Here is a 23,288-nt window from a genome sequence, read left to right on the forward strand (position 1 = left end):
TCTGGTTAACTCACTAAGCCTCTAAATGATCCTTGCCTTCCCTCAATATTTTTGCATATGGTTCACATTCCCATTTCCCTAAAGTATTTTTTCTAATGTGTTAAATTTCCAATGCATTACGTGTAATTTGAAACTCAATTCTCTGCCGAGCCGGTTTTCGGCTAATGTATCACTGCCCCTCCTGCTTGGGCCCACTTTTATGGCCTGCAGTAGGCTATACATAGACAACAATAATAATTAAAAAAGAACTGATAGTAAGCTTACTTTCAAGTAAGCTTATGGCTGCACTTCTGCTACACTACACATCATGAGTTCTATGTATGCTACTAGTAACAATAGATGCATGCCATGCTGAAGTTGGCACGACAAGAATAGCTTTCTCGGCTAACTCTCCCGTGACTTGGTAAAACTAATGCCACCTTCATAGCAGGAAATCAAATCACTCACCAATTCATCACTCGTCATCAATCAATCACTCAAGAAGTTATCTTAAAGGACAAAAACAGACTGGCGACTTGCCTTCTCTTCGAGAGAAACGGGCGTGTCGGCAGACAGAGACGTCTCCTGTGCCTCCAGCTGCTTTCGCCTCGAAGCGACCCACGCCTCGGCCTCGGCAGCATCCCGACGGAACTGGGCCAGTAAGAGTCCCTCGGCCAGCTTCTGACGCTTGGCCGCACTCAGTTGCTTCACGTGGGCACGCCTGAATTGAATTCCATGAAAAGTGAACTTACTGACCTTCCAAAAGCAATACAAGGACTTACAAGCAACTTTTGGAGTTACAGCCAGAGGCTAGTAGTAGGTCTAATGCTTATACTACAGGTGTTGATCTTTTGTATAAGTCTGTTTAGACTAGTACAACGTTGGGATATGTTCTCACCTACTGCAATGAACAAAACCATATGAGGTTTCTTACATCTTCCTTTTTTTGTTGCTTTTTTTTTTTACATGCTTTCAATACATGCCCGGGAATATTAAAGTGGCAGAGGGTCATTAGCAGCAATAAGGTGTTTCTTTACTGGCTGCTCCAAACAGAAAGTAAGAGAGTATTCTTAGAACTATGATTGTTATCTTTAATGGATATATGGAAGCAAGATTAGTGCAACTAATGCATCAATAATATTAGTGCAAAGGTATTGCAGTTTTGTTTATTATCTATATACCTGTTTCGGAAATGTGGAATAGACTCCCGACTAGCACGTAAAGATGTTGCGCTTTGCAATCCAAAAAGGAATGTGCACTGCCTGGAAAGTATTGTTATTAAAGTTTAATACAACGTAAAGTTGCTAGCACGGTCTGCAATATTAATTTTTTACCACGAAATACTGTGCTTTCATTTTTGTGGCAGGGTTGCTCATTATGTTTATGTGATGCATCCAACACTAGCCACGTCAGCTATGGATTCAGATCAGTTAACCCAATGTTTTAAGCACTTCACACTAATTCGTTTATTAACTTGCTATTCTGTATGCTCACTCGTGAACACCATTACACTAACACACAGCACTGGCATTAGAATGGCTAAAGCACAGCAAGTCACTGACCTGGCTGCAACTTCCTCCATCCTCTTGCGAATGGTTCCACTCTCGAAGTGGTTCTGCTGGACAAGCTTGGCTCCACATTGTTCCAATGTTTGAAGCTGAGCGGGCAAAGACTGTAGATGAGACAGCGATATTAAAAATTGCACATTCATTACAAAAAAGACGAACAAATACTAATCAGGAAAAGTATATGTGCTCTGACAGAGGTTGATGAAGCTCCTTGGTTAAATACTTCATCAGATGGCAAATGATATCCAAATTTGGCAACTTCGATTTACTATTAGCCGCTTGTGGCAGAAATTCGTCAAAGAAAACGACATGTTGCCTTAATGAGCATTTTAACTGCTTCTCAAGCAATAACACATTTGCAACTACAGCCATGCACATGAAATCTTTTTTAAAATTTTAGACAACACCAGTTCCAGCTTTCCGGTTTATGACATCGGGCATGAGCTAAAATGTGCAACTGAGGAGTTCCTTTTCAATGGTAGAAAATGCATCATACATCACATTTAATATCCAAAATCTCAGTGGACATGCGTGAGTCAACACATTTTCCCTAAATCTACGATTGGGTCATTCGGATTAAGTGCCCAAGCGAGGAGATCAATTTCTTTGAAATTTCTATAAACTCTCTAGTTTTCTTATGTGGTCAGAGTTTGTGTTTTTGTGCAACTGTAACTTCTCAAGATCTGCTTTGACACCACTAGGTTCACTAATTCAATCAACGAAGCAGCGAGGGACGAAGTGTCCGTACTCTTTCTTTTCATGTCGTTGTTTGTGTTGCACTGCCATTATTATGGTAAAATGAAACATTCAGCATTACCTTTTCATCTTGGGTGGCCATGAGTTTTTCGAATGCCTCGTGTTTCTTCACGTTGGCGTCGACCTCCTCGACGGTTGTTCCGACCTCGGTGCCCGACAAGTAAACCTGCATGACATTTCGTCTCATCAGAAAACTCGCAGACCCTGTGATCATAATGACAGGGAATTTTAAATCTGCATGAAACATATCGCTGGGAAAGAGTTGATCTAATCAAATTTTTTAGCGTCCTGAATTGCTATTTTGTAGTGCTTCTTAAGACATTCTTATACTGTACATTTTTTAAGGTTTATGAACTCAGCAGTTTGTGTTGTCATTTTGCAAACACACGACTATCATGATTTTGCTCACATAGCTTCGTACTTGCTACCAGTTTATATCAGTTCTACGATTGCTATGAAGTTTTTATTCTACTGCCTATATTACAAGTTCACCAAGTACCAGGCAAATTTTAGCATGAACCAAGACTCGGCGAACTGTCGCAAACAAAATAATGATTAAATACAAAAAAAAAAGTCCCATCAGCTATGGTGACAAGTTTTGACAAACCTCCAAAGATTGGCACCGTAGTACAGAAAGACTTTGGCAAAGCTTTAACAAAGAAGTCTTCAGGTCTACTGCTATGCTTTCAAGACACAGCGTAAGGCAGCATCAGTGGAACACAAAATGGAGCTTTGGTAAAGTGCTGGCAAGAAATTTTCCATCAGGAATGCACGAAGACAAGCTTGCAGAAAACACGAGCTGACCTCTTGCTGGGCGCTGAGGGTGTCGAGCTGCTTGGCATCCCGAAGGAAGAAGTGCAGGTCTAGCAGCTGGTCTAGGTAGACCTTCTTGTGCTGCCAGGCCAGGTGCAGGTCGTCACGTGCCTGCAGCAGCTGCGACAGCCGCTCCTGGATCTGCACGAGGAAAGCCAGTATAATCATATTCATTATCGTCATCTTTCATGCCCCATCGCAGGGCAAAAGCCACTCCAAGCAATGACCGAACCCTGGTCTTGTGTCAGCCGACTCCCCCCTATGCTTGCAAATTTCCTAATCTCATCACACCATCTGGTCCTCTGCTCATCCACAACAGTAACTTGTTGCGTCTAGTTAGGGACATTGCATGACTCAAGAGGAATGATAAGGCATAACAGGACGACGCGCGAAGAGACAATATTAGTGAGCGATTGATGGGGCTCACTAACATGGCTGTTTGGGGCATGTTTGTGTGACATAATTGAAGCTTTTAGTGCACAACAAGACGATGACGAGAAGTAGACATGCAACACGTGAGCGCAAGAATTGTTGCGCGCTGAAAGTTTCAATCATGATTGATAGGGTTTATAATGTTTCAAAGCAACACATGAGAGACACCGTGTCGGAAGGTTCTGGATTATATTTAACAGTGGGGGTCCTTGAACGTGCACACAAAGCACAATGCACGAGTGTTTTTGCATTCTACCCCCATCAGAATGCAACCATTGCCGCAGGGAATCGAACCAGCAAAATTCCACCACGGCGGGTGACACAACACAGGAACAGACAGACCCATTATTATGAGTCAATGCTGCAAGCTTTTGCCTCTTGCTGGACTGTGCTTTGTAGCACTGTTCGATCATATGACACTTTACTCATCAAGCAATTCTGACTCTGCAAAACGTCTGACAAAGAACTGCTCTGTACGTCCTTGTCAGCAGCACTGTCCAATCAAAGAGAGCTTTGTCACGCTTTTCTAGCTTTTATTTGTTGTTCCGTTTCCAGAATGCACACAAAAAAGAGGGAACACCTGCCTCCGCCGTTGCATAGTGTTGTTCGTCCATCATCATCTTGCCGAACTTGAGCACGTCGCTGAAGCTCTCCTCGCGGGCTTCAATCTCGGCCATGACCTGATCGTGCTCCGACTTGAGTGTCTGTGCCCCGGTGGCACTGCGCACGGTCTCCTTGGCAGCGAGCTCGGAGCACAGGCCACGTGCCCACGTCTCCAGGTCCCGAACCTGCAGGAATTGCGATAGGAACCAACAGGATTTGTAATAAACGAAGCAACAGAAGCAATGAAAGGAGTGACCCAATTCAAAATAACTGAAGCTGCGCATGGCCTGGCAATTGTCTTAAATGATCATTTCACTGGTCAATACAGGGGTGAGCGTTTTAGGGATAGTCTCCGGTAATGCTAACACGAGATATTTTTTTAAGGCCCTCAAAGCTGAGCTAGAGAAATAATTCTGAAGTCAGAAATACATGCTTTAATCAATTTTGGTGGTTTCCTGTATGCTCCATTTTCCTAGTTCTGGTAACCTTCCTGCCAAATACCACAACTCTGCATCAATGGGGTTTAGCTTTACATACAGCCAAACACTGTTATGATGAAGTCACATCCAATTCAAAAATACCTTCGTCATATCCAATATTTAATATAAGCACATACTCTGTGTACACTGGTATCGGAGAAACACATTTTACAGTTGAGTCAAAATGAAATCTTCATTCCTCTCTTTATGGTTGCGAAAGAGAGTGGATGCAAGGGAAAAAGCCGCACATATCAGCAGTTACATTGTCTTATCTAATAATACATCGTAGTTGTGTTTGTTATATAAAGGTTTGACTTATGTAGTACAGTTCAACTTATGTAGTATGGTTCTCATTACAGAGTGAGGCGCACTTACACGTCTCAAAATTAAGGTAAAACAAAGTCCTCTAGATTCAATGCAAATGTATCTGCCAGCTGGCCACGTGATGCCCTGAAAGTTCGTTCCTTACCATGGACAGGAATTTCTGCAGCTGCAGAGATTCTTTGAGTTGGTCCTTGCGCTGTGCCACCTTCTCCTGCAGTGCTGCCCACTGGTCCACGACCAGCTGCTGTTGTTCCGCAATGTGCTCAGCGTTGCCTCCGGGGTAGGCTGCCTGTAGGCGCACGCTGTCGTCCACCAACACCTGCAATGGCACATCACATACAGGTCAAAGGTCATGCAGACTGCACTCGCACCGTCCGTGCAAGTAGCCTTCAGAAAAGGCAGACACAGCTCTTTGGTGACACTGTAACCCGGAGTTACTCGCCATGATCACCCCCGGTGCTAGTGACAGCTAATGAAAGGTTGCGTGAAGGCTAGTTGGTTTTATTACCATGTATGTGAAGATGCCCTGCACAGTTGCAACACGGCATGACTGAAGAAACATGAACACGCAGACAAGATCGTCCATCTACTTCTCTCCTGGTGTTTGCATCCTGAAGGCTGGGTTCCATCGTTTCTACAAGTATGTACCAACAGGCCCAGCAACCGACTCTTCAATGGGAAGGTCATCTTCTCACAGGAAAACAGAGCCGCGCTTTCTTACACGCTTAATGTAAGCTACGTTGTGTTTTTCATAGGTTTGCACGTGCAAAGAGTTAAAATACAGTTATGATATACGCTTTTTCTTGTCGACGTGAGGTGGCGTCACGTCGCAGTGACGTCTTCTCGACGGTTGCAGGCGTGTTCCATTACTTGGACCCCAAGCTGTCCGATTGGCTGTCTATGTAGACTACCTGATGCTAGCCAGAATCGGAACACACCCATAGTCAATGATGCACCGCAGCAACTCAGTATAGCGGATAATGATTTATCATCCCTGCCAATCAGTTTTATACCATACTGGTGCTTAACAAGAGAAAGACATGAATGTTAAATCACATTGTCTCACCTGTAGTTGTGCTTCAAGGGCAACCAGGTCATTTTCGAAACCTTCCTGCCTCCTAACAAGGCTCTGGGTCGCTTGCAGGTCTTTCCCGAGTTCTTCCGGAATGGCAGTGTATTTCTCCTGAATTCGGCTGAGTGCGTCGGCGACGTCTCGATTGAAGCGGTGGATTTCTCCAGCCGCCTGGAGCTTCTGTTCACGAGCTTGCATAGCTTCACTCAAGGCTTGCATCAGGTAGCTGCATAAAATAAAAAGTTGAGCATCAGTGATGGGACACTGCAAACTAAAAGAACAGCTCATTTCAATGGCTAGCAAACCTACTTTATCTGGTTAACCAGTAAAGTTCCTGAATGACCTCTGTATGACCAGAAAAAAAAGAAAAAAGAAAAAAGAGGGCTCTGATAATGACCAGGGAGAATGACAACCACTGAATGAGTGTCAATAAAGCTGTCAGACAAGACACATCAAACTACAATGACATACTTTCACAATACCTAAACCTAGTATTCAGATTAACCAACAGAACTGTTATGTTTCTGGAAGATTATATATACAAAAAAAAAGGGGGGGGGGGGTGATAACGAGTATGAAAACTAGAACCACTGAGTGAACACTGATTAGGCTTGCAGACAGGATTCAGTAAAGTACAATGAAATACCATCATAATGGCTAGCAAATCTAGTTCTTTAGTTTAACCACACAGTTCTTGACGAATCTTTGTAGGGCTAGAAAAAAAAAGGGGGGGGGGGGGGCTGCAGTACCCAAATAAGAAAAAAAAAAAAACACTAAACTTTTTATGCTTAATTCCAGAATACTGTTGCATCACTTCAAAGACACAGCAGTGGAAGTCAAAACAAGGTTCCGTGAGTGACACCTTCATTTATTCTCTACAAGAGAGAGAGAGAGAGAAAAAAAAAGGCCAATCCTCTGACACAGGAGTGGCTTAAAATGATAATACATGCAATGGAATAGTTCATCCATGGCAGTTCTGTTCATTACAGTTAACACTAAAGGTGATAAGAAGACTTGTTTTAATTGATACACTCTTACACTGGCCAGTTTCAATCTCTTGCTGACCTCTAAAAAAAAAAAGGAATTTGTCCAGGAACATTTCATGCAAACATACCAAAGTTTGTAGTTATCCATAATGCAAAAACAAACATGTTTTTGGCTCAGAGAAATGCCTGTGCTGATCACGGTGTGTTAGAGTATTAAAAGTAATAAAGAAATCTGGAAAGAAAATGGCAAGAAAAAAAAAAAAGAAACTCACTCGAGGTGCTCCAAGCACTTTTCGATTTCTCCAGAGCGAGCTACGTCGGCTGCAATCAAGCGCCGACCAAGGTCGACGCACTGGTCGAGCCTGTCCTTCCCAGTATCCACAACAAGCTTCAGGTCTTCGAACTTGGCTTGCAGAAGCTCCATCACGCAAGAAAGAAAGAAACAGAAAAAGAAGAAAAAGAAAATTACACTTCAAACAAGCTGTGACATACACAATAACTGCGACTCAATAACTACAACTACACAATAACTGTAACTGTGGCTCAAGTGCCACGTAAAGAAATTTGGGGAAGGCTGCTCAAAGGAATGATTAAAGTGCCACATAAAACGGCTGTAACTGAGCTGACAATGGCGACAATAATGGCATAAGTATAACAACCAGAATCCAAATCAAGTTTTATTACTCTTTATATGGTGTTATTGCACCATAATTGCATGTGTTATAAGTTATTACACATCAATACTATTCAGTTACATTCAGTTACAGGCTGTTATTACTAATGACAGCCTGTAACTGAAAGCAGTAACTGAATGTAACTAACAGCATGAAGTCATTCGTGACATTGTAGTCAATTATGACATCTCATTGCACTAAAGTCGACGCGTCAAAAGGCAAAGTTGTCATTAAGGTGACTAAACACTTGATAAGTTAACAACACTGCAACTAAGGGCAACCAGCACACTGAACCTAAGACAACTGAACGAGGATACTGGACTGTTAAGCTTTCCCAAGAACTCAGTCTGCCACCTCTGTTCTCAAATGGAGTGTACTACAGAAAATGTAGGCAGGTTATGCACTGCCCATACATTACATGCTTCTGCAGAGAGAATGCTAGTAACAGAGCCATACCAGGAGGTGTTCATAGTCCTTTCCATAGTCCTCCGACAGGGCGGCCTGGGTCTGCTCGTTAATCCAGTCTTGGAGGTCGTCGCTCTCCCTGAAGAACTCATGCGTGTGCTTGGCCTCCATCAGCTTCTGTCGCCTCACGGTCGACAGCTTCTGCAGGTTCTTGATCTCATGGTTCACCGTTTGCTGCGTCAGTTCGGGAACATTAAATGTGTGAAGGCGTTCGTGGTTTCATGGTTCATGTTCTTGGTTTAGACAGCTCATAATGCATGAATGCAGTGGCTCAGTGTACGAAACAAGGAAACCACAGCCTGCAGAGTCAACGTTTCAACAAGAGGCATTGTTTTCGTCCTGACGAAGACACGTACCGATGCATGCCCACTTATCTTCTCCCTGCCAAGATGCTGACAAGTGGACCTGTCTTTGGACTGACAAAGACAAGACATTGTGGGAATGCTCGAGGTCAATCGAGTCTCATATGTTTAGTAAGCCTCAATCAATTGCCTTATCAAAAAGGTACATTACTTCAAATCATATGCGCAAAGAAACATCATAACAGGACAGAAGTTTTACAGAAAGATGGAGTCGAAAGTGATAATAATGGTGAAATAAGGGAAGCCTCAGTCTGGAGCCTACATTTTGACAAAGGAACTTGTTTTTGTCAATGGTATACATATGTTATAGGCAGTTTGGATTTTCTATGAACCAAGGCTAGAAACCACATCATGTGCAGCATCATGTCAACAAAAAAAGAAACAGAAAAAAAAAGCTTACCATCTGGTTTGCAATTATCTTGGAGTCGGGATGGTTTTGGTCAATCATGGCCTGCCCCTGGTGGGTCATCTCCACCACAAGGCCGGTATAGGTGTCAATCTCAAGTTCTAGTGCCTGGAACACAATTTTTAAAGACCGTCAGTCATGTGTAAAGTCAGACTGTACGCAAGTAAGAAAGAATGTAATTTCAAAACAAAACGAACTACTTCTGAACTTCGAATAAAGTCAAAAGTCAACCAAAGAATTGTCTATTTAAGTGCTTTTTTTTCCAGTCTTGTCGCCCACTGTTAATCATTAGTAGCCAACGTGAGGCTGCTATCACCAAATTTAACTATGACTTGAAGGCTACAGCGCACTAGTGGAGAAAAACAAAGGTTTCTGTGCTGTTGTCTACAAGTCATGGTTGACCAACTAGCCCAATTTATTATGCTGCTAGTTTACTAACTCTGGTTTATTGAGCATGTAAAGGAATCAACTGTGACTGCTTGAACAGCTAACTGATGTTAAAATTTTCAAACAGTGCCATTACACAACCTATTCCTCCCAGTAAATGTTTCTTTCGTTCCCTTCTTAAATGCGAAGCATTTCTTTGTCTAGTCCGAGCCAAGGCACGTGCAAGGACATGCCAATTTTGTCTTCGAAAAATGTGGGCCAATCCCAGAGATCGTGCAGCTCGAAAAGCCACCAAATGTAGCTCAAACAAACGCTGGATGTAGTGCGAATTAAGACAGCCTGTGGTGTCTGGTGATGCATGTGACGACCACATTTATCACTCCAGTGTCGCCATCCCCAGGTCGTCACGTAGTTGTCGTCACATCATCGTCACCAATCTTTGCACACATTGGTGTCTTGTATACTTTTTAGAAATGCTTCACATGACATAGATAATCACCAAGGATGATTTCTGCCTTATTTCCTTCTCTCTCTCTTTTTTTTAAATGCGATTCCTAAACAATTCAATCGGCTTGTATGACTGACAGTGAAACGGCACAAGAATATAATACAGACCTTTTGCTTGGTGAGAAGTTTCACAGCAGCATCTTCGTCGCGACCGAAGTCGCTGCTGGTCAGAACGCTCTTCTTCTCGTTCATCCAAGCCTCGATCTCGTTCACTTCAGAGTAGAACTGTTTGATAAACAACAGCAAAACAAGAATTACGTTGCATTAAAAAAGGGTGTATGAATATAAAATTAACATAAATTCATCAGCTTTCGATACAGCGTGGAAGCTAATCTCTTGGTTTGTGTTTCCAGGTGCTGTTAGTCAGTTAGGTTAGTAGTTATGTGCCAGTCAATTACCACATCAACGTGGCAGCTGGTCAAATTAAAAGTTTGTCCTACTTGACTCATAAGCTTGCAGTACACTAAGAATTATCTAATAAGTGATAAAATAAGTATGCCACATTGTCAGGCATACGGGACTACATGCATGTGTTTGATCATTCAGGACAAGCTAAATAAAGCTCAGATTTACTAAATAGCTTGCATGCTTTTGTTTTTCTTCTTGCAATTCTAAGAGTGCAAATACAATGCTGCAGCCATAATCTCAATCCACCTGACTCAGTGAGAAAACACTCAATCTAGTAACATAGTGCAATAGCGATGCTGGAAGGATACTTTTGATTTGTTAAGTTCACAAAATGTAAAGAAAAATACACACTTTTTTTGCAGCCAAATTACCATTTACTGGCATCAAGTATCATTTTTAAGGTTTATGATAATCCAGGACACAAGGTACCCCCAGAAAAAAAAAAACGAAATTTATAACCTGGAAAACTTAAAAAAATTAACCGCAGTTCACTAGTACATAGCACATGGTACGCACGGCACGACTTGGCACTCATACACTGTGATAGCAAACATCCTCAAGATTAGCTAAGCAAGTGGCTCCTAACCTAACAAGACACAGCAGAAAGGGGAGAAAAACCGGAAACATACAGATAGCTCGAAATGCATTTCGAATGCCTGTGATAGCACCAGCAAAAATTGAATAAGCACGCACCGTCTGTGCCTTGAGTTGCAGTTCCAGCTTCTTGCGGCGCTTGCTGCACTCCGAGAGCAACAGGTTCCAGCAGGCGACCAGCTCATGGCACTTGTCCTTGACGGATGCGGCTGCAAAGTGACGTTGCTTGACTAGCGCATCGCCAGCGGCCAGCGTCTTGTCCACCATCGCCTGGTGGCCCTGCACCTCCCGCTCCAGTTTCTGGAAAAGAAAGAATGAGCCATTCATGAATTTGTTTACTCCCAAATCTGCTGGACCCTGCAAGGACGACTAGAGGCAACAGCATAGAAAAATCATAAATAGCAATCAAAGCCAGCCCTAAGTGCAAATGTTAAGTGCAGTAACTGTTTCTCTGCTTGGTTTTTGCAGCGGCTTGTTCATGTGGCTTGCACCTCCGACTTGCACCTCCGACTTGCACCTCCGACTTGCACCTCCGACTTGCACCTCCGACTTGCACCTCCGACTTGCACCTCCGACTTGCACCTCCGACTTGCACCTCCGACTTGCTCCTCCGACTTGCACCTCCGACTTGCTCCTCCGACTTGCTCCTCCGACTTGCTCCTCCGACTTGCTCCTCCGACTTGCTCCTCCGACTTGCTCCTCCGACTTGCTCCTCCGACTTGCTCCTCCGACTTGCTCTTATGACTTGCTCTTATGACTTGCTCTTATGACTTGCTCTTATGACTTGTTTTTATGACAACCTTACTCAGATTGAAGCAAGAAAGGGCATCTGCTGCAACTGTTAGAATGTTCTTGCATTCTCCTAACAGTTGCCAGTGATTATGCTGTGGTATGTTTCTGTTTCTGTCTTAGTAATATTAGTAGTTGGTTGTTTATTTCATTTTATAGTGGAAAGGGGAAGAAATGAAAATAGCTGCTGGCCACACTGTCAAAAGACAGTGTGCCCCATAGCGTTTCATACAATAACTACTAAAGGGAACTCTGGCACTTGTGTCTACGGTAGCTGCTACCAGTGTGTTCCAGCCAGCATAGGCATCTTGGTTAGTGTGACACGATTCGAACATAGGACCTCAAGCACAGAAGCCCGATATTGAAACCATTACGTCGCAGACCCATAGACAAGCGGAACCACTGCAATTATTGGCGATTATGCATGTTTGCAGAGCCTTATTGCCTTCTGCATTTAAAAAAATGTATAAATTGCTATGAAATTTAGACCAATGAAGGCAGATAAAGTGTAATAAACGAAGCCACAAGAACGTCTGAAGCAACAAGCACAAACGTAAGACAAATCCATGTCCTAACCATCATTCCCATGGTGGCTGAATGATCAGAGTGACAGAGTTCCCTCTAGTAAATTTTAGTGGGAAGCACTATGGTGTGCCCACCCCCCTCCCACCCACTCCCCTGGTCAAAGAATATAAATGAACAAATAAACGCCTCTTCCTGTCAAATGTATTTAAGTTTGGAGGGTCCATGGTTTACGACAGATATAAAAGAAAAACAAAAATTGAGCTGTCGAAAGAGCGGTGTGATGTAATTCACCTGGTGCTTTTTGAAGAGGTTCTGGGCGTCGATAAGGTTCTGGCCCAGGTCGAGCGATGACGCGGCCGACAAGTGCTCAGTGATCCACTGTTTCTCGGTGTCTACGTCAAAGTTGAACTGGTGCAGCTTGAGCGACTCTTCCAGCTGTTTCCGGCGCTCCTCCGCGGGCTCGCGCAACTGACCGAATCTGCAGGGTCAAAACAAAAGCAGTCGAAACAAAACGAAAATATGAAGTTGGAAAGAGCACAACTTCTTTAAAGAGTTTCACCAACTGCCATAATTCATAATTTGTTGTGTCAGCTTTATATCCTTGATACATATTGTGAAAAATGTGAACCCACAAAACCAAAGGGCATTTTCACATTTGTTAACTAGTGGGATTAACTGCTACATAAAGTAAATGTAATATATTTGCTCCATGTGATGCTCCATCTTAGATGAATTCAGGATTGACTGTCGGTTCACGTTACCAGCATATAAGAAAAAAAAAAAGACGGGATCTTACCGGTCACTGATTATGCGGGTAGCCTTCAGAATGTTGGAGGCATCAAAATGACCCTTGTCAGCCATGGCTTTGCCAAACTGAACCAGGTCAAACACTTTCGCTTCCCAGGTCGTCAACTCAGCTTCAAGCACCTGCGAGAAAACATGACCTTTCATTCCAATTCTTACGAACAACAAAACTCAACACTGCTGCCTCAATTTTACGTGACAAACATTTTCTGCACGGTATGAAATATGTTGAATAACATGTGTGGTACAATTAATTTCTATCCCTAACATCATTTCAATGACAAGAGCAAACCTACCCAACTTCCCATCACTGCATGTCAGAATTCACCCACTAACTTCAGCTATTGACTAAAGTCATTTTGTGCAAATTTCTTTACCCCTTTAGTGTTTTATTATTTTGACCAAAAGTGACCTTATATTGCTTTTTTTTAAATTTTATGGCTTGTTTTCAAACTTCACTCTATCGAAAGTCCTTCTAAAGCCTTTCCAACCAAGTTGTGTCATGTTTTAAGTGTGAAAACTTCATTTTACCTATTCGCTATACAATATATATGCATTTGTCCTTGCCGCAAACGGTACCGTTAGAAACAAGAAAAAGGAGCAGTAAGCATGTGATTCCGAAAACACGGTCTCTGAGCACTGACAAAGTGCTGCCATCTATGTTGTAGATCAGGACTGAATCAACGTGGCTCAAAAGTTTTGACATCTATGTAGTAAAGAAAGAAAAAAGTGAAATAACCCCAAATTTCAAATGCTAGCACAGCAGCCGTCTATGTAGTACTAGAATAAAAAAATATGTGGATGTGCCGAGTTCGTCCAAATCGCTTTGAAAATGGGATTATTGTCGTTATTAAACAGGATTGTGTTGACGAGCTGAGCTTGTCCAGAACACTTAAGGAATTAATAATTGTGCATCAGTAAGTGAAAACTAACCAAATCAAACTTTAAGGAAAATTGTGAAGCCTAAAGTAATCAACAAACCTTTGCTGTCCTCAGTTTCAGACAGAGTGATTGGTGACCTCATACTCAGAAGACAACAGCAGAAAGCACTGAATTCCACCCCCGCGTAAAGCAATTGGTGCAGGAGAAAAGCTCAGCCTGCGCCCACCTGGTGGCGTTTGAGAAGCTCCTTGACGCTTCGCAGGTCATGACCGAGGTCGCGCGACGCCAGGGCAGCTTCTAGCTCGTCCAGTTTCACGCGGGCATCCTCAAGCGCCCTGTTGTGCGCCCGCTGTGCCGACGCCTGGCGGAGGCACTGGCCGCGCTCATTGGAACGCCGGCACAGTTCCTGCCACTGCTCGTCCAGGTAGTCCAGCACACTCCGAACGTCATCGGATGCATAGTGCTTCCCAGCGATCAGGCTCTCGCCATTCTGCAGAAAGTTACAAAGACAGTTGTCCCTCTGGGAACTCCCACGTACATGCGTGAAATTCACTGCAGGGTTTGTGTTCTCAATCAATCACTTTCGAAGATATCACAGTTTAGCAGACGCCGACTGGCTGACCCAGTACGCAGGACACCCATCATTTAGAAGAGATGCCATGTCGGGCATTACATCACACTAAAGCAAAGGTTGATGACTGATATGATATGAAGCAAAGGTTGATATGATTGATGGAGAATATGGCTCCAGTACAGATTAGAAGGGAGTAAGTGGGTACCCAATTCAATCTGTTGCCAAGTGCTTTTTGTTGCAACAGTACTTTTCTCTTAATTCAAAGACATTCAATTAATCAGAAACAAACAAGGTTCAACGGCCGAAAGTAGTGAAGCATACCGTCACATGCTTTACCACTTGACGAACATTGCAATAAACTGATATTGCAGCAAACAAAACAGACTGTTTGAGGTTTGTTTGGTTTAACCAGAAGCAACACACAAGCTTGTGTTTAACATAGAGTATTGCAAAATGAAAAACAAGCACCAACCGCATTGATGTCGTGGAGCCGAGCCTCGTTGGCCTTGAGCTCGGCTTCGAAGGCCTCGTGCTTCTGAAGCTTGCGTTCCAGGTTGGTCAGGTCTCGGTAGGAATCGTCAGCTGCCATCTTGAGCTTGTCCTGAATCCAGCTAGACATCTGGCGGTCAAAAGGTCAACAACAGTAAGTTTTTTGCCGAAGCTAGCATCAGCAGATGGAGCCCTTACACATTTGCGTTAGGTAAAATTCAGCACAGTGGCACATGCACCGAAAATGTGTTTTAGTTGTGTGCTCCTATTGCCTTTCAAGGCTTGTTCTGGCTAAGCATGTGGAAGCATATATCGAAGATTATACCAATTGTCCATATTAAACACCTATATGAAATGCCCTTGTCAAACAGCTACCTAATCTATGTTACTTGTATTTATGACCGTCTATGATTCGGCAGAGCAAAGACATGCCCTCAACATGCATGTGAAGGTCTCTGCTTAAGGAAAGGTACAAATGCAAGACTTCTCACTACACTATTTATAATTAGTCTAACTCAAAAGCAGTAAACTGGACCGCCCAACTAGTGACACAGCATGACAGACTAATAATTGCAATATGTGCTAAATTGTAACACATGGCACATAACCAGCGATAAACAAAGTAAAGCAAAAACATGCCCCCATGATCACTCAACTTTGTTCTAGCCACATGTATCACAATCCTGCTGATTGCAATCTGCTGCAATCTTACCTCAGCTGACTCTGCTTTGAATTCGTGGTAGACCCTCGACTCTTCCAGGAGTTCCTTGCGTTTGTACGCCTTGTCCTTCACCGCCTGGCGGTTGGCGACAACCTGGTTGCGTCGCTTGTCGATCCTAATGAGAGAGGTTTAGAAGATTATGGTCATTTGTCTATTCAAATTACCACAAGTGCCCAGGAAGGCAGTAAAATGTAGGAATATAATTTTTATGCTAGTTACATACTCTAAAGCAAGATGGAAAAAATTAACATGAGACCGTAAAGGTGTATCTCAGCATAAATAAACTAGAGAAGTACGATCAAAGCAGTTACAAGCTACACTATGTATAGCTAATGAATCCGATGTAATCTTTCTTTGTTTACATGAAGAACTTGTATATACAAAAGAGAATGTAAAAAACAGAAAATGCTACATATCATACCATATGTTTGACAGAGCTCTTCAGCTATACGTCTGTGTTATTTGCAGCGGCTATTTGAGAACTTGAGTGAAACCTTAGAGCTGAAAATATTCTGAGAGGTTAGAAGCTTGGATGCATGCGATGCAGATGCACTGCATTAGATCAAAACTGCAGAACCGAATTAATTTGCTAAATCATGGCAAAAAAACCAAAAAAGTACATAGTGTTTCATGTGACAAAAATAAGAAAATGAAAAACAGTTTGTTAGATTGAGGATTTTGTTATATTGAGGCATGACTACATAGCAGTGCATAGCAAGTGGTCAATCTCATTTAGTCACTGATGGTCAGAAATGATAAATTATAACAAAGTTCGTTGCATGGCGGATTACATTATGTAGAGGTTTGATTACGTACCCCCTTGCCCAACAACTTGTTAACCTTGTTTGTAACTTATGGCCAGAAATAATAAATAACAAAGTTACTTATACCGTGGATACTGTTACATAAAGTTAGACTGCATACCACTAAGCAGCAACTCGTCACTCTTGTTAATCACTTATGGTCATAAATAATAATAGCAAAATTTGATATATAGAGGACTTTGTTATATATTGACATTTGAACTATACACCTTTGCACAGCAACTGGTCGATCACGTTAATCAGTTATGAACACAAATAATATTAAGAAATTTGTTATAATGATAATTTCTTTATATCGAGATTTGACTGTGTACCACTGCATAGCAAAAGAACATTGCACGTATGGGCAGAGATAAGTAACCACTGTTACCAAACCGGTAAAATTAACGACACTTACTCCTTGCTCTTGCAGTGTCCAGCAGCAATCAGCTTGTCAGCCATGCCGCTGAAGGCGGAAACACGCTGGTCTTGAACCAGGAGGGTGTTGATGAGGTTTTCATGACGCTTGGACAGTGCTTCCACATCGTCCAGGGTGGTCTGCATTCGCGCAAATTGTTCACAATTATTTGATTTTGCAAAAAATCACTATTTACTTAAAAAAGAATGCACACTTACTCCAAGGTCTTCAAAGTCCAGCAGCGCGTCATGGCTACTCGTAATGCTGTCGATCTGGTCAGCTTCACGGTTGAACATCTGAAATAACATATGTGAAAGGAAACGTTCAGACTAAATGATGCTGTCATAGGCTCAGCTTTTATACAGTGATTAACACAAGATCAGCCCCTGCCTAAGTAAGGAGCACAAACCAAAAGTTCATGTAGCCAGGAAAGTTTGTAGTAACTAGAAAATGAGTAATAAGTTAAATTACTACATACAACTGATGATGAAACACATGTGACATCAGATCACTCTTGAAGACCGCAGGACAAGCAAAGTGCCACACTAACAATGAAGTACTCGAGGCAGCATGAAAAAGCTAGCTTTCTTACATAGTCAGACAAAAAATACTGCGTGTCATTGTGCACTTTATACAGCTATTGTGCATGAGCATACTAACACAAGGCTTGGACACTATAAAACTAGAAGCTGAGAGTGTTGCAAAAGCATGCCAGCAAACTTGGAACAATTTCTCTGTGCAGCGATGGTATATGCGTCTGCAATTTCAAACTGTACACTCAACAAACCGTAACGTAAAGCAGTCATGCAGAGCTGACCCTGTTCAGAGATATTGTATTCAATACAACATTCCAGAATTTAAATTCTGTGCACATTCATTTAGACAGAAGAGCTGGCTTATACATTTTCAATCTCTGCTACAGCTGCACATTTTTAAACAAGCTCAAAAGCATGAACAAAGGAAAGAGCCAGTGTCAGGTGATAACGAGCACTAGATAGTAAACGAGATGCAGCACTCACGTTTCTACACCTTGCAATATCTAAACCCCTACTTTCTCAGCAGCCTTGGCCCCATGTTACCCCTGCAAAGCCCTTCTCCCCCTTGAAGTTATCACTTCTATCTATTTTTATTTATTTCAATACTGCCACTTGCGGTTTCAGACCTTAGGTAGGAGTGGGTTATAAATGAAATACATACATTGAATACATAAGGAATACAATAAGATACGTTAAACAATGGGAAAGATCACGACAGGAAGCTTAGTGCATATACCATATCATAAAGTTCCAGAAACTAAACAGGTGAGATGCGACGGAAGTGACAATCAAGGCTCACGTACATCAGACCAATGGGTTATACATTCTAGGACATGTAAATAGGACGATACTGTAGGGCATTCAACAACAGCGGCGAGAAGTGAAGTCCAATTAGTTATAGTTCTTAGAAAAAAAGAATATAGAAATATGTTGGTGTTCCATGAGAGCTCAGTCCCTTTTTTAGAATGATAGGACCACGTGGGCTGTCAGTTTGCATCCCTTAGGTATGTGTCCTTCCTAATCCCTAATTGTCCATGGTAAAGAAGATAAAAAAGTTTCATTATCTTATCGACTTATCAAGTTTTGGCATCTATGGGCAACGACAAGCATTTGTATCCAAAACTAACACTTCCTCAACCAACAAACAATGGAAACTATATGGTACCTGAAGGTCAACGGCCTGCCGGAGGTAGTCGAGCTTCTCCTGCCATCCTCGGTGGATCGCGTTCTGCTCTTCCTGCAGCTGCTTCAACGTTGCCTTCATCTCCTCATTGTCCTTGTTCTTCAGCAGCAGCTTCTCACCCAGTGCCTGGATGTCGGCAAACCTGCGCAGACAAGTCAACGCTCTTATGGTCATCCCACCCTTCAGCACTGTTACTATAAGCTGTGTCATGCAAGAACCATGTCCTCAATCAATCATTTAGTGCCTAACTAATGGCTAATCTAAGAGAAGCAAACAACATTAAGAAAATTTGTGATCAGATTCAAGTATCAGAGTCATTTCCACAATAACGTTTTGTGCAGGTGTTGACTGCAGTGATGCGCAAGTAGCAATCGTGTTGTGATGTCAGTGAACATTCGTCACAACAGTGAGCAAGATGAATCGGGACAAATGACGAGCTCAATTTGTTAGGTTCTCAAAGCAAGGCCAAATTTTTTTGCCACAGCAAGGCCAAATTTTTATGGCCACTACTAGCCATAAAGTGCCGTAATACATGCATATGTTAAACTTAAATGCTGGAACTATGCATCAAGCAGGTGCGTGCAAACAAATTCCCAGAGACATCATTAGCTGTTTTTGCTATGGATGGAACAGATTCATCTTGCCAAGAGTAGTAACTTCAGCCTCTTACCTACCAGTGCTAACATGAAGTTGTCTCCAAAACATACCAAGCATTAGCCCAAACCAGATGTAACTGTGAAAATCAGGAAGGTTCATTAAAAAGATACACTGCTTACTCGTCTTCGTGGTTGCGAATGTCGTCTCCAAGGTCGTGGTGTTTCTTGAGGTTATCCTCAGCTGTGGCTACAGTCTCGGGCGGGCTCGAAGCTGTTCAGCGCAACCTTCACCTCACTCACCCACGCAAGCTGGACAAAAAAAAGACAGTATGTATTAAAGACAACCATTATGGCGCGATTTATAGTGCAAGTGACGTACAGTGGCAGGTTGTAAGCTTCATTACAACACATGCGCCTGCAAAAATCATGCTCCTGCCGGTTTCTGTTGATGACAGCAGTTTGCAGTAACCTGACGCGAAGCTTTGTTACCTACAACACCACCAGGTGGTGTTGCCCTATACCTTAGAGAACTTTGCCAACCATTGCCGATGGCGGCTGCAGTCTTTTACACAATGTTGATATTTTCAATTAAACTAAATATATCATACTTAGGCAGAAGACACTACTATGCAATTACTCGAGTGAAATATTACTTGGTAATTTTAAGAGTATGTTGCAAGTGCAGAGATAATTTTACGCTGTCGCGATATCTGTTGTCCGGCATCCCAGCAAATGCAGCATGGACACGCCACGGCATTACTTCATATAAGTACTCTCGCGTCGTTGGTAGATAGGCATCTGTCATGTGTTGCGCTTTCGCTCACGAAAAATGCGTCACGTCGTCAGCCTTCAAGGTGTTCGTTTTGGTATTAATTAACATACATGTCCAAACACTACTTAGGTTGATGAACTTCCTGCGTTCTAAGAGATAAAAAGGATAAACCAGATTACTCACCAAGCTTTTGGCACTGTTTGCAAGTATTTGAAGTCCCATGGAATCCTCAAGCCTGGAACGTCTCTCAGCAGCTCGATCCTGTAGGGTTAGTGATGTCGGCAACAGGCTCAGAGGTGGTCTTAGTGAAAGACCTTTCAACTTTCTCTAATGGCCGAGTTGCTGCTACTGGCTTAAATATTTGTGACAGCTTCTTTTTGACATTTGACTTTCTTACCTTCACTTGGTCCCAGAGACCTTGCAGTTCACTTTGTCTTTTTACCACATTAGGTCGCTCGGTTGGGTAAGCAGCTTTTACCCTATGGAAAAAACAACAACATATACTAATATATTCATGTGTATTACTCAAGAACAGTGAATGGTACTTTGACAGACTATGTGTACTACATAACATAGGGTTTTTGATGGAAAGTAATAAGTGTAATATGTATTTTGCAAAATCATAGCACACATACAGACACAAAAGAAACAAATTATTGTCACACCAGAATAATGCGCACAGAACAAATAATTTCAAGTAACTTGAGTTTGGAAGAATAAGAACCCCAAGTCATCACGCGATTTCATTGGCAAAACTGGCAATGCTGAGAGTAGTAGTAAAAAAATGTAGCAAAATAAATTTGACACAATAAATTCAGTACAACAAAGCACTACACAAGCAAATTACTACTTTATGATAGTACAACTCGGGCAGTTATGCCGAAGTTGCTGAATAAACTATAAAAAGGCATTAGTTGATTGCTTTAATCCTCATCACATTTAGTACAGTAAATGGGAATAACAAACATGGATATAACAAATTATCAGATATAACAAAGTAAATCTAAAATGTTCATCTTCGATATCAGCAATGTAATGAATATATGCTTACAACAAATATCAGACATAACAATGCCATTTTCATGTCGGATGTGCATTCATTATAACGAGGTTTAACTGCAATAAAAAAAATCCCAACAAAGTGGTTAACAACTTACGAGTCAGCCAGAAGGTTAACCCTGTTGAATTTTTCTTCCACCGGGGCCAGCTCACGTTCAAGATTCTAAAAAAAATGCGTACAAACAGGACCATTGTGTAGAAAGATGAAAGATGACATTATCAAAATGCTACTGCAATGATCAAAACAACTGTGACAAAATGTGGAGGGTGGGTACCTCATGTCTCCTCTGCAGCGCTTGCACAGTCTTCATGTCTCGGCCAACCTCGTCGATGTCAATTTTCTGCATCTTTTCTGTCATCCAGTCTCGAGCATCGTCACAGGTGCGATGGAATAACTCCACGCTATCATGAAAACCAGGAAATGTCATCATTATAAGCCTATTTATGTTTCCTGCAGGACGAAGGCCTGTTTCATTGATCTACAATTGCCCCAGTCTTGTGCCAGCTGACAACACCTTATGCCTGCAAATTTCCTCATTTCTTCACGCCACCTATAGTTCTCTGCCGTCCCCGACTACACTTCCCTTCTCTTGGTACCCACTCTGCAACTCCAACAAACCACTGGTTATCTGCCCAATGCATTGCATACAGCCTGCCCATTTCTCCCTCCTAATCTCAACTACAACACTAGGTACACCCGCTTGCTCTCTAATACCGCTGTCTTTCTGTCTCTCAAGTTACACCTACCATAGCGTAATCTCTAAGAGCCTGATATTCTGATCATGATGATGATGTGCGGTATTTTATGGTGCAAGGGCCAGTCATGGCCAAAGAGTGCTGAGCAATGGTGTAATCTACTCGATGATGCAATGCCTCTTATTCTAAACGTGGTCAAAATATGAGAGGAAGTGGAAGAAAATTAAGAAAGCAATCGACAGTGTCGGGCTTCTGCAGTCACAGAAGCTATCTCTCTCTTACTGCTTTGCTGTTTGGGTGAAACTGCAAATCGTTAAGGCATACTGAAGCAGCACTGGGACGAGGGCAAGAATACAACACAGGACTAGCACTGATTTTTGTCCTCATCTTGTCCCCCTGCTTCAATATTCCTTCAAAGTGAAGCAACTAGCGCAAATCAAGTTGTCGCAAATGCAAATCTTCTTGTCCACGTCTAATTTGCTTAGTAGTCCTTTGTGGAATGCATAGAGATGCATGCACGCAGATAAACAAGCAATGGCTACACTTTGTGATGTACACATTATTGTAGCATATTTGAGAAATCGCACATTACAGAAATTTTGTTACAGGGAGTATGTCACAGAGAGTAGCGTCATGCACAGCCTTGCGAATGCTTACCTGGTGGCGCCCTCGAGACTTCGTTCCTTCTGTGTCCTGAGCTGGTTTAGCTTGTCCCATCTGAAAAGTGTTAAGTAGGCACTACCATGAACATAAGTGGCCACAAGAGCTCTCCAAACAACCAAAGTTAACAAAAACTAATATTGACAAGAGTTCTGTTTGCGTTCCATGAATCACAGCAAGGATGTAGATGTAGACAATACAAGCTGCCTGTGGCACTTATGTACAAGCACTTGCTGGCAAGTGTTTAATGTAATGATGAATAACAAGAGATAAGCAATGAACATTGTAATTGATAATGCGCATACGATGGTAGTTTTGAGAAAATGAAAGTCATACAGGATACCATACTTCTTCGGGCAATACTGCAAACACTGCTGTACATTACCTGCTGTGTATCTGTCGGCTGCGGCTGCGGATTGCGTCTAACTGGCTGTGCTTGTTCTGGACAAACTCTCCAACCTGCCGGTCGATCTCGTCCATCCTCTGCTTGCTCGCGGACATGTCGGTCAAGAAGTTCTACAAAACCAAAAGAGCATAGTCATTATGTCTTACGTCGGCTATCAAATGAAACCACGACAGCTATGGCTCTGCACGAGAAATGACGACGACAGCAAAAATGACCAACCTCGAACTTTTTCTTGCGGACTTCGACGTTCTCTTTCGGATCTTCAACTGTTAGCATCTTCTCCTGTGAAAAGGAGAGTTAGTATTTTAGAGTAACATTCGACACACCACGTTTAAAGGAACAATTGGGAGTGTCTCTTGCCTTGTCGACCATCCAGGCTTCAAAATCGCTGCACTCCCTGAAGAAGCCAAACAGCCGGATGGCATCTTCGAGGTAATGTCTACGCTCCTGCAGTTCAACAGAGAAGACATTCAGCCAACAAAATTATGTGCATGCAAGGCATTCCCCAATTTCCTGTCATGAAAATTAACAACACGTAATGAACAATGAGCAGATAAGAT

At 42.4% G+C, this 23,288-nt stretch overlaps 1 protein-coding gene across 1 annotated transcript in view; it reads right to left on the bottom strand.

Moving 5' to 3' along the window:
• Window positions 1–23,288, bottom strand: part of LOC119457520 (spectrin alpha chain, non-erythrocytic 1-like) — a 153,968-nt gene that overhangs the window by 32,579 nt on the left and 98,101 nt on the right. Inside the window, 30 exon segments of the mRNA XM_049670140.1 lie at window positions 520–700; window positions 1,542–1,636; window positions 2,365–2,469; window positions 3,108–3,257; window positions 4,133–4,336; window positions 5,100–5,273; window positions 6,021–6,252; window positions 7,285–7,430; window positions 8,143–8,325; window positions 8,914–9,027; window positions 9,922–10,038; window positions 10,915–11,115; window positions 12,421–12,607; window positions 12,926–13,056; window positions 14,042–14,305; window positions 14,862–15,008; window positions 15,591–15,714; window positions 16,821–16,960; window positions 17,039–17,116; window positions 18,522–18,681; window positions 19,316–19,386; window positions 19,388–19,444; window positions 20,091–20,168; window positions 20,305–20,386; window positions 21,065–21,129; window positions 21,242–21,368; window positions 22,320–22,379; window positions 22,708–22,838; window positions 22,948–23,010; window positions 23,089–23,175. Of these exon segments, the coding sequence (XP_049526097.1) occupies window positions 520–700; window positions 1,542–1,636; window positions 2,365–2,469; window positions 3,108–3,257; window positions 4,133–4,336; window positions 5,100–5,273; window positions 6,021–6,252; window positions 7,285–7,430; window positions 8,143–8,325; window positions 8,914–9,027; window positions 9,922–10,038; window positions 10,915–11,115; window positions 12,421–12,607; window positions 12,926–13,056; window positions 14,042–14,305; window positions 14,862–15,008; window positions 15,591–15,714; window positions 16,821–16,960; window positions 17,039–17,116; window positions 18,522–18,681; window positions 19,316–19,386; window positions 19,388–19,444; window positions 20,091–20,168; window positions 20,305–20,386; window positions 21,065–21,129; window positions 21,242–21,368; window positions 22,320–22,379; window positions 22,708–22,838; window positions 22,948–23,010; window positions 23,089–23,175 (3,954 nt within the window).

Source organism: Dermacentor silvarum, chromosome 7 (assembly GCF_013339745.2).
Source record: "Dermacentor silvarum isolate Dsil-2018 chromosome 7, BIME_Dsil_1.4, whole genome shotgun sequence".
NCBI lineage: Eukaryota > Metazoa > Arthropoda > Arachnida > Ixodida > Ixodidae > Dermacentor > Dermacentor silvarum.